General features: G+C 38.1%; 1 protein-coding gene across 5 annotated transcripts in view; it reads right to left on the minus strand.

Moving 5' to 3' along the window:
- Psip1 (PC4 and SRSF1 interacting protein 1) overlaps positions 1-16,567 on the minus strand; it is a 51,130-nt gene that overhangs the window by 19,676 nt on the left and 14,887 nt on the right. For 4 of the 5 annotated variants that reach the window (XM_090330018.1, XM_090330020.1, XM_090330021.1 and 1 more), the window contains 4 exons: positions 12,334-12,438; positions 10,064-10,126; positions 4,288-4,384; positions 2,659-2,734 (listed from right to left, as the gene is read on the minus strand). In XM_090330018.1, coding sequence (XP_090186144.1) covers positions 2,659-2,734; positions 4,288-4,384; positions 10,064-10,126; positions 12,334-12,438 — 341 coding nt within the window. The remainder of the gene's footprint in view (positions 1-2,658; positions 2,735-4,287; positions 4,385-10,063; positions 10,127-12,333; positions 12,439-16,567) is intronic. The other variant, XM_090330019.1, reaches the window with a different exon arrangement.

The following is a 16,567-nucleotide window of genomic DNA, read 5'->3' on the forward strand; positions in this document are numbered from 1 at the left end:
CATTTCACTCTCAAAACTGTAATAAAGTAGTAACAGGATAAAAAAAAAATTTTAAGCAGGTCATTCAGTGTGGACCAGGTAAATTAGAAATTCTAATTCATTTTATTTGGTCATTATGCAGGCTGGACAAATGTTCAAATAACAAGCTACTTCCTGGCTCCTTTACAAACATTATTTCATAAGTAAAACCAGAACTTGAAATATACTCAGTCAACTCATAAATTGGGTGAGGAGGGTTAAAATTAGAAAGAATATTGACAGCTTAAACACATTATCACCAGGGTATTAGAAAAACAAATCAGTTAAACAATAGTTTCAAGATCCAAGGTTTTCAAATTCAGTCTTGGGTGAGAGTTCAGATCAAGGACTGTCAGATTTAATTCAAAATGGCCTGGCTTATTCTTCATGGTTCTTAAGGGTTGATTTATCCAAAAAACAAAAACAAAAACAACAACAAAAAAATAACACTATTAAATTCAAAGAATCTATAAAATATAAAAAGATAAGCACAGGTAAAGAAAATCTTACAGGGGTCGGGAGTTTGGCCTACTGGCACAGTGCTTGCCTAGCATGCATGAAGACCCAGATTCAACTCCACATACATAGAAAAAAACTGAAAGTGGTGCTGAGGATCAAGTGGTAGAGCTCTAACCTTGAGAAAGTCTAAGGACAGTGCTCAGGCCCTGAGCTCAAGCCCAGGACTGGAAAAAAAATAAAAACAAACAAAAACAATTGTTACAATGCTTTTGTGGTGAGAACCCTTAAAATCTATTCACTTTGTAATTTTCAAGTACACAATATTGTCTTGTATTATTAAAAGACACTTTTTTTTTGGGGGGGGGGGGGTCATGGAACTTGAATTCGGCCTGGGCACTGTCCTTGAGTTCTTCAGCTCAAGGCTACCACCTTACCCTTGAGCCAGCCCTACTTCCCATTTTCTAGAGGTTAACTGGAGATAAGAGTCTCAGGTCCTTTTGTGCCTGGCCCGGCTTTGAACCTTGATCCTCAGATCTCAGCCTCCTGAGTAGCTAGGATTACAGGCGTGAGCTACTGCACCTGGCTATTAAAGGACACTTTTTAAGGAGAAGGTATCGTGCTTTTTTTTTTGGGGGGGGGGGGTTGTCAGCCATGGAGCTTGAACGCAGAGCCTGGGCCCTGTCCCTAAGCTCTTCAGCTCAAGGCTATTGCTCTATCACTTGAGTTACAGTGCCATTTCCAGTTTTCACTGAGTTTCATGGCTGGGCTGGCTTTGAACTTCAATCCTCAGATCTCAGCTAGGAATATAGGCATAGGCCCAGCATGTGCTAGAACACCCAGTTTTTCTGTGTGTTTTGGTTTTTTTTGTTTGTTTTTACAGTGTTTTATCAGATAGCTTGGCAGTCAAAAATTCTCCAAAGATACTTTAGTTGAAAAGTATCAATTCTGAGCCTGGCACGGTGACTCACGCCTGTAATCCTAGCTACGCAGGAGGCTGAGCTCTGACAGTCAAGGTTCAAAGCCTGCCTAGGCACTAAAATCCTTGAGACATTTATCTCGAATTAACCAACAGAAAACCGGAAGTGGTGCTGTGGCTCAAGAGGCAGGGTGGTAGTCTTGAGCTGAAGAGCTTAGGGCCAGTGCCCACGCCCAGAGTTCAAGTCGCACAACCGATTAAAACAAAATAAAAGTACCAATTCTGCAGTAGTTTTCTGTTAAATTAGCACAATAATAAATCTATTTTTTTTTCTTTGCTAGTCCTGGCGCTTGAACTCAGGGCCTAAGCACTGTCCTTGGACTTTCTCAAGGCTAGAGCTCTACCACTTGAGCCTCAGCACCACTTCCAGCTTTTTCTATGTATGTAGTACTGAGGAATTGAACCTGGGTCTTCCTGCATGCTAGGCAAGCACTCTACCACTAGGTCAAACTCCCAGCCCAACAATGAATCTATTCTTATTTAACCTCATTTGAGTCTTCCCTACAATTTTTATTTTTGTTTTGTTGGGGCAGGGGAGAACCTGAGCATTGTCCCTGAACTTTTTTTACTCAAAGATAGCACTCTAACACTTGAGCCACAGCATCACTTCTGGCCTTTTCTGTTTATGCGCTACTGAGGAATTTACCCAGAGCTTCATGCATGCTAGTCAAGTACTCTACCACTAAGCCACTTTCCCAGCTTCACCTACAAAATATTTAAACAAAAAGTTTTCCTTTGTATGGATATGCCAAAGAAAACAGAATCCATAAGTGGGAAAGACAGCAAAAGAAAAAGAAAACAATAACAAAAAACACCCTATATCATTCCAAGAGTTTAAAATATTATTTTATATAATACTAATCATTTTAGTACTGTTTTTACATAAATCACTTATTCCAGAGAATCTAAAAGGATTTCTGAACACTGCATTATGAAACTCAATGTACTATTTTACCAAAGTAAATTTATACCAAGTAAATCAATTAGTCCAATAAAGAGACATTGTTATTCCCTACCAATTTTCATTTTTTTCAAAAAATTTTGGTTCCCCTCCCCCATAAATTTTCAAACAATCAAAATAGTAACACAACAGCAATAGAACAAGTCTAGAAAATAAGAGAAAATTGGCAAATACAGAGTGTTCAATGTGTATTTACAGACAACATTTTCATTTATAAAATAATTACACATTAAAATAAACTCACATGTCACTCTCTGAAGGACAGGGCTGTTTTACCATTTTAGGTCTGCCTCTTGGTTTTGGAGTCTTGACTTCAGTAGCTAATATTCATGTGGGGAAAAAGACCATTACCAATTTCCCTTTAAAATGTAAATATTACATAGAATGATTACAAATGATACATGCTATATATATTTTTGGCAGCTTATTACAGATTCAATTACTTGTAAATTTTAGAAATAATCTCACCATGGATCAAACTGGAAACAGTAAAAAAAAAAAATTAAAGTTCTAGAGTTATTATCAAACTGTCCTTGTTATGTCTGGGTGGGGTTAAAGCATTTCTTTTTCTTTTTTCCAGTCCTAGAACTTCAACTCAGGGCCTAAGCACTGTCTTTAGGCTTTCTCAAGGCTAGTGCTCTACCATTTGAGCCGTAGCACCATTTCCAGCTTTTGCTGTGTGTATGGTACTAAGGAACCGAACCCAGGGCTCCATGCATGTTGGGCAAGCACTCTACCACTGGGCGATACCCCTGGCCCCAAAGCATTTCTTAGTTGCTATTTTAATAGTAACAAAACTCAACTTGAGGAATTTATCACTTATAGTTAACTTTCATGTATATATGATAGATATTTACACAAATACCTTTGCAAATCAATCAGAACACAGTTTTCTAACACAATTTAAAATAAGAATTAATTCCAAAATATTATGTAAACAAATCTCAATCCTTTTATTCCCTTGCTAGTATTACACAAACTAGTATGGATATGATATAAATAAGCCATATTATTTTTTTTGTTTTCCCTTGGTGGGTCATGGAGCTTGAACTCTGGGCCTGTCCCTGAGCTCTTCAGCTCAAAAGCCATATAATCTTAATAGAATTATTGTGGTTTATGTGGTCTGTCATTAACCTTTTTCAGTAATAATTCTTTAATGAAGTAGAAAACAAAGTTCTTTTTTGTTTTTTCCCTTTATATAAGAGCTCCTCAAGGTTATTTCCAACTTGACAAAGAAAATACTAAACATATTATGAATATACAATACAGACTACAGTAATTAAAATATTAACTAGTATGCATATTATGAATATGTGAACATAAAATACAATAATTACAAATCTTAACAGCTGTTAATACACATGATGTTTTTCATTCTTTCATTATGACTCCATTTAGAAAGCTTGCACTTCTTTAAGTAAAAGGTAAAATAAAATTATTATTCCTGGTAGTTTTAACTTTGCAACAGACTCACTTAAAATGATTTGGTAAAGAAAGATTTCAATGAGGCAAAACAGAGACAATTATTTCAAACTCAGATATACTGCTCAAAGCACAACTGTTACAGAATTGTTGTGCTGCCTAACTAAATTTGTCAAAAACAGATTATATATACCATAATGTTCTCTAAGATTATATGACCTACTAAAGTTATAGGTCATCCTAGTTTTAAGTACATTTTAACATAATTTCACAGCAAAGGAACTGCCTAATAACTTTGCAGACTCCATCTATATCCATGTCAGTAAGTAACCAAATGGCTATAATCAACTGCTTATTCACTTCATTTGAAAACATCTCAAGTGGCCAACACTGTAAAGGATTGGACTATTAATCACACACCACATGAACACTTAAACATCAATAATCCTACCTGCGGGCCGTCCTCTTTTAGGACTCACTTTGAGATTAACAGATGCTGTTGCTGTTGTCACTATTCCTGCCTCCTCAGGTTCTATTTGTTTTTCTGCCTAAATCACAAAGATGCAAATGAACTTACTTAACAAATAGTACAAACTCCAAATTTACTTCAAAGCTAAAAAATGCTATTTTGATAACAAATATAAGCATAACTTTCATATGTCCTTTATGCTTAAATTATTAGACTAGATCGCTTAAACTTGGCTTATAACCTTAATGAACATCTTCCTTTTTTGGTGGTATTGGAAGTTATATTTAGGGCCTTGTATACTTGAACCACTTGGGTCACTCCCAAAGACCTTTTTGTGTTGGTTGAAAGAGCGTTGCTACTTGTTTGTTAAGCATGACATTTGAAATATGATGTAAAAATCAATGTTAATAAATTCTTTAATTAAAAAATAACAAAAAAAGAGAGAAAGAAATAATGTCTTGCTTTATGTGCAGTGACCTTCCAATCCTCTTATTTATGTTGTAACAGTCTAAGTAGGATGACAGGCACATCTCCAAAAGCCATAGTGGAACTGTGGCTCAAGTGGTAAAAGGGCTTGGCTTGAGGTAAAAAAAAAAATCTAAGGAACATTGGCCTAATAACCTATATTGCTATGTACACACACGAAAATTCTCAACCTAAAAAATAGCAAAGTAAGTGTTATTATGCTGTAAAACTCATACAGTGGAATTTTAATTCTGCATATATATATTAATATATATTATTTTTAAGCTGAGACTGGTATTAATATTCTCACCAAGAAGTCTTATTTTCCCGGGGCCGGGAGTTTGGCCTAGTGGTTAAAGTGCTTGCCTAGCATACATGAAGACCTGGGTTCGATTCCTCGGTACCACATACATAGAAAAAAAGCCGGAAGTAGTGCTGAGGCTCAAGTGGTAGAGCTCTAGCCTTGAGAAAGTCCAAGGACAGTGCTCAGGCCCTGAGCTCAAGCCCAGGACTGGCAAAAAAAAAAAAAAAAAAAAAAAAATTTCCCATAGAGAGAAAACTTTGCACACCCCCCAAAAAAGCCTGAAGAGACAGTAGTCCCAAGTGAGAATCAGCATTCATTCAGAAAAGAAATCCAAACATGAAGGGGTAGATAATACTGATCATGTCAAGAGTTTCCTCTGAAGGAAAAACCAAAGAAAAGGATATAAGAACCCTAAAGGTCTATTTCCTATTTCCCAACTAGATTTCTCATTCACTAGATCAACAAAAATAAGAGCAAAAAAGAAACATGTAAGATCTAAACACTTTAGTAAAAAGAAAAAAAACATAAAACTATTTATCTGCTTTTGTTTTCACAGTTCCAATACGATATGTACCAAAATATTAAAGTTCATCTAAGGCAACCCTACCACAATTTACGAGACCACCTTTCCCTGTCACAATCCTGACTGTGAAGTTCTGAGTTAGGTACCAGCCACTTGACTTCTCCAAAGCCCTTCCTGATGTTACGAGGGCAAATTGGCTCTTCGGAGCAAAACTACTCACTTTATCTCCCCATTTATTAGCTCACTGTCTAATGTCCTGCCCCTTCTACTTATCTTTTTGTTTTCCTTTTTTTTTTTTTTTTTTTTTGCCAGTGCTGGGGCTTGAACTCAAGGAACTGGGAACTATCCATGAACTTCCTCAAGACTAGCACTCTACCACCTGAGCCACAGCACCACTTCCAGCTTTATCTGTGTATGTGGTGCCAAATAATGGAACTCGGGGCTTCCTGCATGCCCAGGCAAGCACTCTACCACTAGGCCACACTCCCAGCCCCCTTCCACCTATCTTAAAGCCACTGTACACATAAAACCTCCCGGAACTACTATTCATATATTCCCTTAAGTCTGTTGCACCCTCACTGTGCCACATCTGTCCCATAAATCCCCCAAGACGATTACTATGAATTTCTACCTTGTTATTTCAGGGATGCTCAACACTACGGGGAGAAAAACTGTAACAACATGCTCTTGTTTTATTATATATCAGAATTAGGATCTCGGGCTTTAAATAAGCTAGCATGAACTTCTACCATTCTTCTTGCCTCTAACCACATAGGAAGAGAGAAAGAGGCGGCTGGGGCCTCCTTAATTTTCACATTTTCCTAGAAAGTGCGTGTGTGTGTGTGTGTGTGTGTGTGTGTGTGTGTGTGTGTATTCTGGGGGTTAAAATTCAGGATTCTGTGCTTTCACTTAACTTTTTTCACTTGAGCCACACTTCCAGTACAGCATTTTGCTGGTTAGATTGGTGATAATATTCTCTGCCCTCCTGCCTTGAAACCGTAATCCTTAGATCTCAGCCTCCTAAATGGTTAAGATTACAGATATAAGCCACCAGCAAACACCTGGCTTTTCCTAGACTGTCTCCTCAAACCTCCACTATGTTAAAGAAACTACTCACAACTCTACTTTCTCAAGTCAGTGGCTCTTCCTTCTTCATCAATTCTTACTTGTGCCTCCTCTCTCATCTAGCATATACTCAACTATTTCTAACAATTCAATCTACATCTATAAATAACAATTCAATCCATATCTTCAATCCTTACAAAATTCCATAAAGGAAAATGTTATTCTTTTCACTTTAAATTACTTTCCCTATGCAAATCTCTAAATTGCTGAGTTACCATGTAGTGAGATAGCAATTTGCACACAGAACTTTCAAAATTGCTACCAGCACTCAAAATTTGCCACTGCTTTATCAAATAATATATAAGGTTAATAATAATCAGTTATCAATGATTATAAAACATAAATATTATTTAAATATTCTAAATCCTTTCTTGCTTTAATAACTTATGGTACCTTCATCAATAAATTCCGTTTCAAGAAACTAGTTTCTTCCTCTTTTTTTTTTTTTTTTTTTGGTGGGTCATGGGGTTTCAAGTCGGCCTGGGCACTGTCCCTGAGCTCTTCAGCCCAAGGCTACCACCCTACCCTGTTTTCTAGAGATTAATTGGAGATAAGAGTCTCGGGTCCTTTTGTGACCTGGCTGGCTTTGAAAAACCTTGATCCTCAGATCTCAGCCTCCTGAGTAGTTTAGGATTACAGACATGAGCCATCTCGTCCAGTTTTCCTTCATTCTTAAGGACTGGCATGAAAATAACAATCTCACTATATATATCCATTAGAGTACTAGGGCAACCAAAGTGCACTGTCAATGAGTGTATTTTGAAAATCATGTTTGTGTTTTTTTTCTGAACAATAGGACTCAATATTGAGCTTTAAATACTCAATAAACCATGTTGTCAATAACTATGTTGTCATAAGTCCCTCAATACTGAGCTTTAAATACTCAATAAACCATGTTGTCAATAACTATGTTGTCATAAGTCCAACTTCAAGTCACTAGGGTCTGCTAGACTAACAAGAAACAGCCTATTCTTCAAGTCTTTAAAGACAGCCACTGATTTCTCTGTAACTTTTAAGTACTAGAAGGCAACTTCTTCCAATATAAGGCTATTTCCTCTACACTGAAAAATCTGCTGTTTTTTTTTTTTTTTTTTGCCAGTCCTGGGCTTGAGCTCAGGGCCTGAGCACTGTCCTTGGACTTTCTCAAGGCTAGAGCTCTACCACTTGAGCCTCAGCACCACTTCCGGCTTTTTTCTATGTATGTGGTACTGAGGAATCGAACCCGGGTCTTCATGCATGCTAGGCAAGCACTTTAACCACTAGGCCAAACTCCCGGCCCAAAAAATCTGCTGTTTTATATGACCACTTTTTCTTCAGTATCTTAGCTAGATTTGGACTAATTTGTGTTTATTTTGCCTTGTACTTTAAATTATAGACAGCTCCTTTCCATAAACCTTATGAACAAACTTCTGCTAGCTTCACTCTGTTCTGCATCTATCTCACTTCTCTCAGCCTTTGAAGAATGGTATACCCATAGAGCCTGATCTAGTTTAAATTTGGGGCTGCTGAAAACACTGCAGGTAGATGGCTTTACCTTCTACTAGACCATTACAACTGTCTTATCAGTAACAAGGCTGTTTCACTTTCTTATCACTTCTGCATTATTTAATTCCCTTAAACATCTTTTAGCATTCACAATTTAGCTTACCAGCCCAAAAGGCCAAGTCTTCAAACTACCTTGGCTTCCAATGTACCTTCCTCACTAAGCCACTTCTAGCTTCTAATTTAAAGGGGCCAGTAACCCTTCTTCTACTTTGAATATCTATAGGAAGGTTATTCATTGGACAGACTTACTGTGTTTCTGGGCATTAGACCAGTCAAGGAAAGGAAGAGAGGGAATGGCCAGAAGGGGGAGCAATACTAACACAAGTCAACATTTATCCACTAAAGTCTGTCACACATGGACATGGTATGTGTTAACCAAAAACAATCATACAGAACATAAAAGATGACTGACAACAGACCACTACAATAGATGCTTTAATAGAATCTGAAATAATGCTATGAACATTAACAAAATGAGAGAGACACAAAATGAGCATTTGCCGTTGGAGAACAACAGGTACTGAAAAACTTACTTAATGCATATTTGTCATAAACTTTGCTTCAAAAGAAGATATTGTATTGCAAAATACAATAAAGCAAAGTGAAATAAATTACGTTGTCCCCTATCTCAACAAAAATGTAATTCAGTTGTAATAATGGCTCACACCTGTAATTCTAGCATCTTAGGAGTCTTAAGATCTGAGGCTTGTGGTTTGAAACCAGCCCAGGCAGGAAAGTCTGTTAAACTCTTATTTCCAAGAAACTACCAAAAAACCTAAAAGTCAAGTGATAGAGGGCTAGCCCTGAGCAAAATAACTCAGAGATAGTGCCCAGGCCCTGAATCAAATCTCAATGACTGGTATTCTCCCATCCAAAAAAAAAAAAAGGAGTTCAATGAAAATAGAGACCTATCATCCTTATTCACCGTGTATCTCAAGAAAATTGTTTTTGCTACTCAATCCTCACCATCATACTGCTTTATAATTTAATAAATGGAACGTTTAAAGTTTATAGTAATGGGACAGTTTCCTATGATTTCTCTCAAGTTCCAGTCCTTCACTTAATATAACATTAGGTTTTTTACACATTCTAAATTTACAATTTGTTAATATTGAAATGCAATATTGTACACAAAGTGTGTGAAACTGCCTCTACAGATCTAGATAAACAATTTAATTTCCGAAGATCCCTTCACAATTCTTCCTTGGTACAATTTATAGCAGGCAAGTATTGCATTTATCAAATCTCCCACATATATAAAAGAAAAGTTCTTGTATTTCATGTTCTTCTTTTTATTTTCTCATAAGATATAGAACTGTTTTCTTTGTACCTTTGATATATAAAAGTCTGTACTATGAATTGTCAGAAATAGGTGTAAACAAAATTTCATGTAAGAAGTCTCATTCATTAAGAGTCAACAGACCTCTAGACCTATACTGTATACTTGTATACTCATTATACACAATCTTATTAGACATAACAATGGCATAATAGGGATAACACATATAGTAGCATGTACTGGGAATTTAGGAATCAGGATTTATTATAAACAGTTTGCAAATGTTAAATCATCAACAGTATAAGTATATATTACTATACATTTTATAGAGAAAAGTGAAGCAGCCATGAAAATTAAGACTGGTTTATTTTATTTCCTTTTTTCAATCAATAGAGTACTACAAGTATAGTATATATAATAAGAGTACTATAGTATATACTAGGAAGAGTTGTGCAAAGTAAACAACATATCCTATTTTAAAAGTTTCATTAAGGATTCCTATCACTATAGAAATTACCTTTCTCTTTCTCCCTCTTCTAGCAGCTTTGGGAGTAGTTATGTCAACTGCTTTAGTCACATCCTTCAAAACAAAAAACAAAGTACATGACACTTAATAAATTATACCTAAATATACCAGTTGGAAAGAAATTGTCCTAAAAGTCACAAAAATGCCTGGTGCTAGTGGCTCACACCTGTAATCCTACTTACTCAAGAGGAGGTGGAGGGAAGTGGCACGGCCTAGTGGTAGAGTGCTTGCCTAACATGCACAAAGTCCTTGGTTCAAGTCCTCAGTACCACATACATAGAAAAGGCCAGAAGTGGTGCTGTGGCTCAAGCAGTAAAGCTATAGTCTTGACAAAGCCCAAGGACAGTGCCCAGGCCCTGAGTTCAAGCCCCAGGACTGGGGGGAAAAAAAGGAGTTTGAAATGAAGCCAGCTCACACAGACAAATCCTACAGACTCTTATCTCCAATGAACCAGAAAAAAAAAAAAAAAAAAAAAGGCACAAGCAGTGTAGGCATGGCTCAAGCGGTAGGGTACTAGACTTGAGTGGAAAAAGCTAAGCAAGAGCACAAAGCTATGAGCTCAAGTCCTAACACAAACACCAAAAAAAGCGCAAAAACATGTTTCATTAAGTACTGGGAAGTCTTTTCTGCTTCTCCAAACTTTCAAATAATAAACATTCAATGTCTTAACATTGTAAAATAATAGCCAGTATCTTCCTGGATACTGGAACAAATTGTGGAACGAATTTCCACAATTATCTGATGTAAAAAGTATACCAGAAATGTGTCTATTCTGATTTTAAGACCACAGTTTTGTTCAGTAGAACCCTTTCAAGTCAGGGTTATGAATTTTAAAAATGGGCTGAGATTTCAGAAATCATCTAACAATCAACTCCTGAAGCCTAGAAGAGTTACAATGAGTAACACTACTCAGAAAATCAGAGATGGAAATCAACCTAGGTTTTAAATTTTTCAGTCCAGTTCTTTTTGGTTCTCTTTTCAAAAGAGAATCATCACGGGCTGGGAGTTTGGCCTAGTGGTAGAGTGTTTGCCTAGCATGCACGAAGACCTGGGTTCAATTCCTCGGTGCCCCATACATAGAAAAAAGCCAGAAGTGGTGCTGAGGCTCAAGTGGCAGAGCCCTATCCTTGAGAAAGTCCAAGGACAGTGCTCAGACCCTGAGCTCAAGCCCAGGACTGGCAAAAAAAAAAAAAAAAAAAGAGAGACTCATGGGGGACGGGGAGTTTGGCCTAGTGGTAAAGTGCTTGCCTACCTTGTGTGAAGACCCGGGTTCAATTCCTTGGTACCACATACATAGAAAGCCAGAAGTGGTGGCTAAGGCTCAAGTGATACAGCTCTAGCCTTGAAAGTCTAAGGACAGTGCTCAGGCTTTGAGCCCAAGCCCAGGACAAAAAAAAAAAAAAAAGAGACTCATGGGGCCAGGAGCGTAGCCTAGTGATCGAGTGCTTGGCTAGCATGCATAAAGCCGTTGGTTCGATTCCTCAGTACCACATTTTCAGAAAAAGCTAGAAGTGGAACTGTGGCTAAAGTTGCAGAGCATTAGCCTTGAGCAAAAAGTGTCCAAGGGAGCCGGCACGGTGGGTCACGCCTGTAATCCTAGCTACTCAGGAGGTTTAGACCTGAGGCTAGCCCTTCAAAGCCAGCCTAGACACTAAAGACCTTCAGACTTTCATCTTCAATTAACCACTAGAAAACCGGAAGTGGTGCTGGAGGGCGGTAGCCTTGAGTTGAAGAACTCAGGGACAGAGCCCAGGCCCAGAGTTCAAGACCACGACCCCCCCCCCCAAAAAGTGTCCAAGGACAGTGCCCAGGCTCTGAGTTCAAGCCCCGCAACTGGCAAAAATAAATAAATAAATTGTAATCCTAATCCTAACTACTAAGGAGGCTGAGATCTGAGATTCTTGGGTTGAAACCAGCCAGGGAAGAAAAGTCCCTGAGAGTCCCTCTCCAATTAACCAGCAAAATCAAGCTGGAAGTGTAGCTCAAGTGGCAGAGCACAAGCTATAAATAGAAAAAGCCAAGCAAGAGCACAAAGCCCTAAGTGCAAACTAGTTGCACCTTATGGGCTACACAAGAAAAAAAACTCCAATCTAAAGATCACATTACATTTAACATTTACATAAGGAAATGTGCCTCTAATGTTATTCATTTTTTATATAATTTAGACAGTACTTATTACTTTGTTATGGTTAACTCAGTTTTCTATTTCTTCCTTGCAATAAAACTATGAAATCCTTCCTAGAGTGGAAAATAAAACATACCTCATTGCTGGCCTTTTCTTCTTGATCAGTATCTTCCTTGGAAACACTCGTTTCTTTTTCTTCAATTTCAACATCAGATGATGCATTTGATTGTTTGGCTGATCCCTATGCACAATAACTCTATTAGTTTCACAAAATGAAGCTCTACCCAACTTTTAAGAACTTTCTCATGAAAAAAATCAAAATCTGTCTACAGTGAACTTACCTAACTATCGTAAAGACCCTTGCACATCTGTGCTCAGTGCTGCACTATTCACAACAACCAAATTATGGAAACTGCCAAAATGTCCTACACTGAATGAGTGGACCAAGATAATGTGATACAAATCTACAATCTATCAAATGTCAGCAAAGAAAGCTTCTCCTCTCTGCTACTATACAATATTGATGAGCTTTTCCTCAGTCATGAAGAGATCTGGACTATTTATTACATGTTTGTGTACATCCACTGTTGAATATCCTAACAAACATGACCTCTTCCCTTTTGTATTCTATACATTAATGTGAAATTATAACTGTAGTTGAAATAGCTTATGGCATTTAATCTTATTCAAAGAGTAAGTATATAACTACAATAAAAAATAAAATTCTATATATTTAATTCTACATAATCTTCAGAAAACTGTTCTGGCACTCACTATTCATGATGTTGAATAAGGAGGAAATGTTCTGAAACTCCTACCAGTGGATTGCTCATGCACCCTGTGAAATTATAGATTTTATGATGAGAAAAGGTAGTTTACATGCATGCATGCACCACTGAATCATTCTGTTGCCCAGAAGCCCATGATACTGAAATAACAAAAATAACAAAATCAACACATTTCCAGAGGAGTCAGAGGAAGTGAAATTATTGTCTTCCTTCCACATTTATATTTTCAGACACTGTTTTCTACTATCTTTACATATCTTAAAGCTATCATTATAACTTCCTTTACAAGTATGTCGTGTGTGTGTGTGTGTGTGTGTGTGTTTGTGTGTGTCATGGGGGCCTAGGTGCTGTCCCCTATCTTTTCACTTAAGGCTACCACTCTGTCCCACAGCACCACTTCTGGTTTTCTAGTGGCTAAGTGGAGATAAGAGTCTCAGATATTCCCGTCCAGGCTGGCTTTGAACCATGATTCTCAGATCTCAGCCTCCTCAATAGCCAGGATTGTAGTCATGAAACCATGATGCCCAGCTAAAAGCAGATTTTTGTTTTTGTTTTTTCCCAGTCCTGGACTTTCTCAAGGCTAGAGCTCTACCACTTGAGCCTCAGCACCACTTCCAGCTTTTTTCTATGTATGTGGTACCGAGGAATTGAACCTGGGTCTTCATGCATGCTAGGCAAGCATTCTACCACTAGGCCAAACTCCTGGCCCCTGGAAGCAGTTTTAAATATTACAGATTGAGCATCCTTATCAGAAAATTCAAAATGCTTTAGAGTATAAAATTTTGAGCATGAATTCCAGTTAATGTAACAAAATAACATAACAATGTAAAAATATTCAGAAAACTGCTCACATAACTATAGAAATGTTTAAGTCATGATTTGCTTTGTATAAATTTTGATATCACTGTTATCATCATATACTGGCAATGTGTAAATGGGGATGTGATTGGTCCTGGAAGTCAGAGTGCATGAGATCAACACAATCAATCATAGCTTTTTGTGTGTACAGTCCTGGGGTTTGAACTTGGGGTCTTGGCTCTGTCCCTGAGATTTTTTTTTTTTTTTTTGCCAGGGCCTGAGCACTGACCTTGGGCTTTCTCAAGTTTAGAGCTCTATCACTTGAGCCAAAGCACAATTTCCAGCTTTTTTTTTCTATGTATGTGGTACCGAGGAATTGAACCCAGGTCTTGATGCATGCTAGGCCAAGCACTCTACCAGTAGGCCAAACCTCCTGACCCCAGCCCTAAGGGGTTTTTTTGCTCAAACTAGTACCCTACAACCTGGAGCCATACCTCCACTTCCACATTTTTTTAAATGGGTCATGGAATTTGAACTCTGGGCTTGGAGGCTGTCCATGAGCTCTTCAGCTCAAGGCTACTGCCCTACCCTTGAGTCAAGCCCCACTTCCTGTTTTCTAGAGGTTAATTGGAGATAAGAGTCTCAGGTTCTTTGTGTCTAGGCTGGCTTTGAACCTTGATCCTCAGATCTCAGCCTCCTGAGTAGCTAGGATTACACACATGAGCCATTTGGCACATGGCTCAATCCTACATTTTGTAGTTAAGTTAATAGGTTTCTTCACATAAGCTAGCAAAACTTTCACTGTGAAATACAAACCATAGGGCAGGAATGTGGCCTAGTGTTAAGAGTGCTGGCCTAGCATGCATGAAGCCCTGGGTTAGATTCCTCGGTACCACATATACACAAAAAGCTGGAAATGATACTGTGGCTCAAGTGGTAGAGCTTAGCCTTGAGAAAGTCCATGGACAGTGTTCAGGCACTGAGTTCAAGCCCCAGGACTGGTCAAGAAAAAAATTATAAAGTCTAAACAGTAAAATCTACCTCAAGATAAGATAAATAGACAGGAACAGAAACAGAGTAACAAAAACAGGCAATGTGCAAGCCAGGCTAATGGGAGCCAGTAATCCTAGCTACTCAGGATGCTGAGATATGAGGATCCCAGTTCAAAGCCAGCCCCGCACTAAAGTCCATGAGACTCTTATCTCCAATTAACCACCAGAAAACAGGAAGTGGCACTGTGGCTCAAAGGGTAGGGCAGTATCCTTGAGCTGAAGAGCTCAGGGACAGCACCCAGGCCCAGAATTCAAGCCCCAGGCCCAACAACAACACCAACAAAGGCAATTTGCATGATGAAAGAAGCCAAGAACATGCAATCATAGGCATGATCTCGGAGATGTGGTAAAATGTTTCAGGATACAATTTTATCTATTTGGACAGATGCTCTTCCCATTAGTCACACAGTTAAGACATTAATGATGGAAAATCACATGTCCATTAAAAAAATGTGGTAAATAACTTCCCACACACGTAACATGGAACATGGAATTTTTTTATTCATAGAGCTAAAATGTTTGTGGCAATTATAGATAAAAAATACAGAAGCAATTAAAATACACATTTTTACAATGAAAATTGATAACGTCGCATCTAAAAAGTTTCAGTTAAGAAAATCTCAGATTTTGGGGCCGGGAGTTTGGCCTAGTGGTTAAAGTGCTTGCCTAGCATGCATGAAGACCCGGGTTCGATTCCTCGGTACCACATACATAGATAAAAGCCGGAAGTGGTGCTGAAGCTCAAGTGGTAGAGCTCTAGCCTTGAAAAAGTCCAAGGACAGTGCTCAGGCCCTGAGCTCAAGCCCAGGACTGGCAAAAAAAAAAAAGAAAATCTCAGATTTTTCAAAATGTTAAAAAAAATAGTTAATACTTAAGGAATATCCTATTTGTTGCTACCTCCTTTTGTAGATTTACTCATGTTCTCCCCTATTTTTTGCTAACCAAGTCTTAGAAAATGGACTTTCGCTGATGAATAAGAAACTAAGTTTCATGAAGACCATCTCTCATAACTCTCTGGCCCTCTTAAAAAAGCTGGCATGGCTGGTCAGGAGCGTGGCCTAGTGGTAGAGTGCTTGCCTAGCATGCAAGAAGACCAGGTTTGATTCCACAGTACCATGTACACAGAAAAAGCTGGAAGTGGTGCGGTGGCTCAAATGGTAGAACACTAGCCTTGAGAAAGTCAATGGACAGTGCTCAGGCCCTGAATTCAAGCCCCAGGACTAGCAATAAAAAAAAATTAAAAAAAAAAAAAAACCTCAATAAGAGTTTTGGGACTGGCCAGGAGTTTGGCCTAGTGGTTAAAATGCTTGCCTAGCATGCACAAAGACCCAGGTTCGATTCCTCCGTACCACATATATAGGAAAAAAAAAGCCGGAAGTGGTGCTGAGGCTTAAGTGGTAGAGTTCTAGCCTTGACAAAGTCCAAGGACAGTGCTCAGGCTCTGAGCTCAAGCCCAGGACTGGGGGAAAAAAAAAAGAGTTTTGGGACTTCCATGCAAGAGTATTTATGTACTTTGAGTAGAAATGGCAAAATACAGAAAACATGTTTACAACACCATCAACAAGGAGACTGAAAAAAAAGATGAAGGGAAACACAGAACTTCCTATTGCATAGAAAATGTACACAAATTTTTAAAAAGTACAAAAACTGAGGGGACGGGGGGAAAAGGTATAAATATAAATTAACAAAGGCTCTAAACACACAAATGCAAATGAGGCATAAGGTTGCTCAT

The sequence above is a fragment of the Megascapheus bottae genome, chromosome 3, assembly GCF_031878675.1.
Source record: "Megascapheus bottae isolate mThoBot1 chromosome 3, mThoBot2.hap1, whole genome shotgun sequence".
Classification (NCBI taxonomy): domain Eukaryota; kingdom Metazoa; phylum Chordata; class Mammalia; order Rodentia; family Geomyidae; genus Megascapheus; species Megascapheus bottae.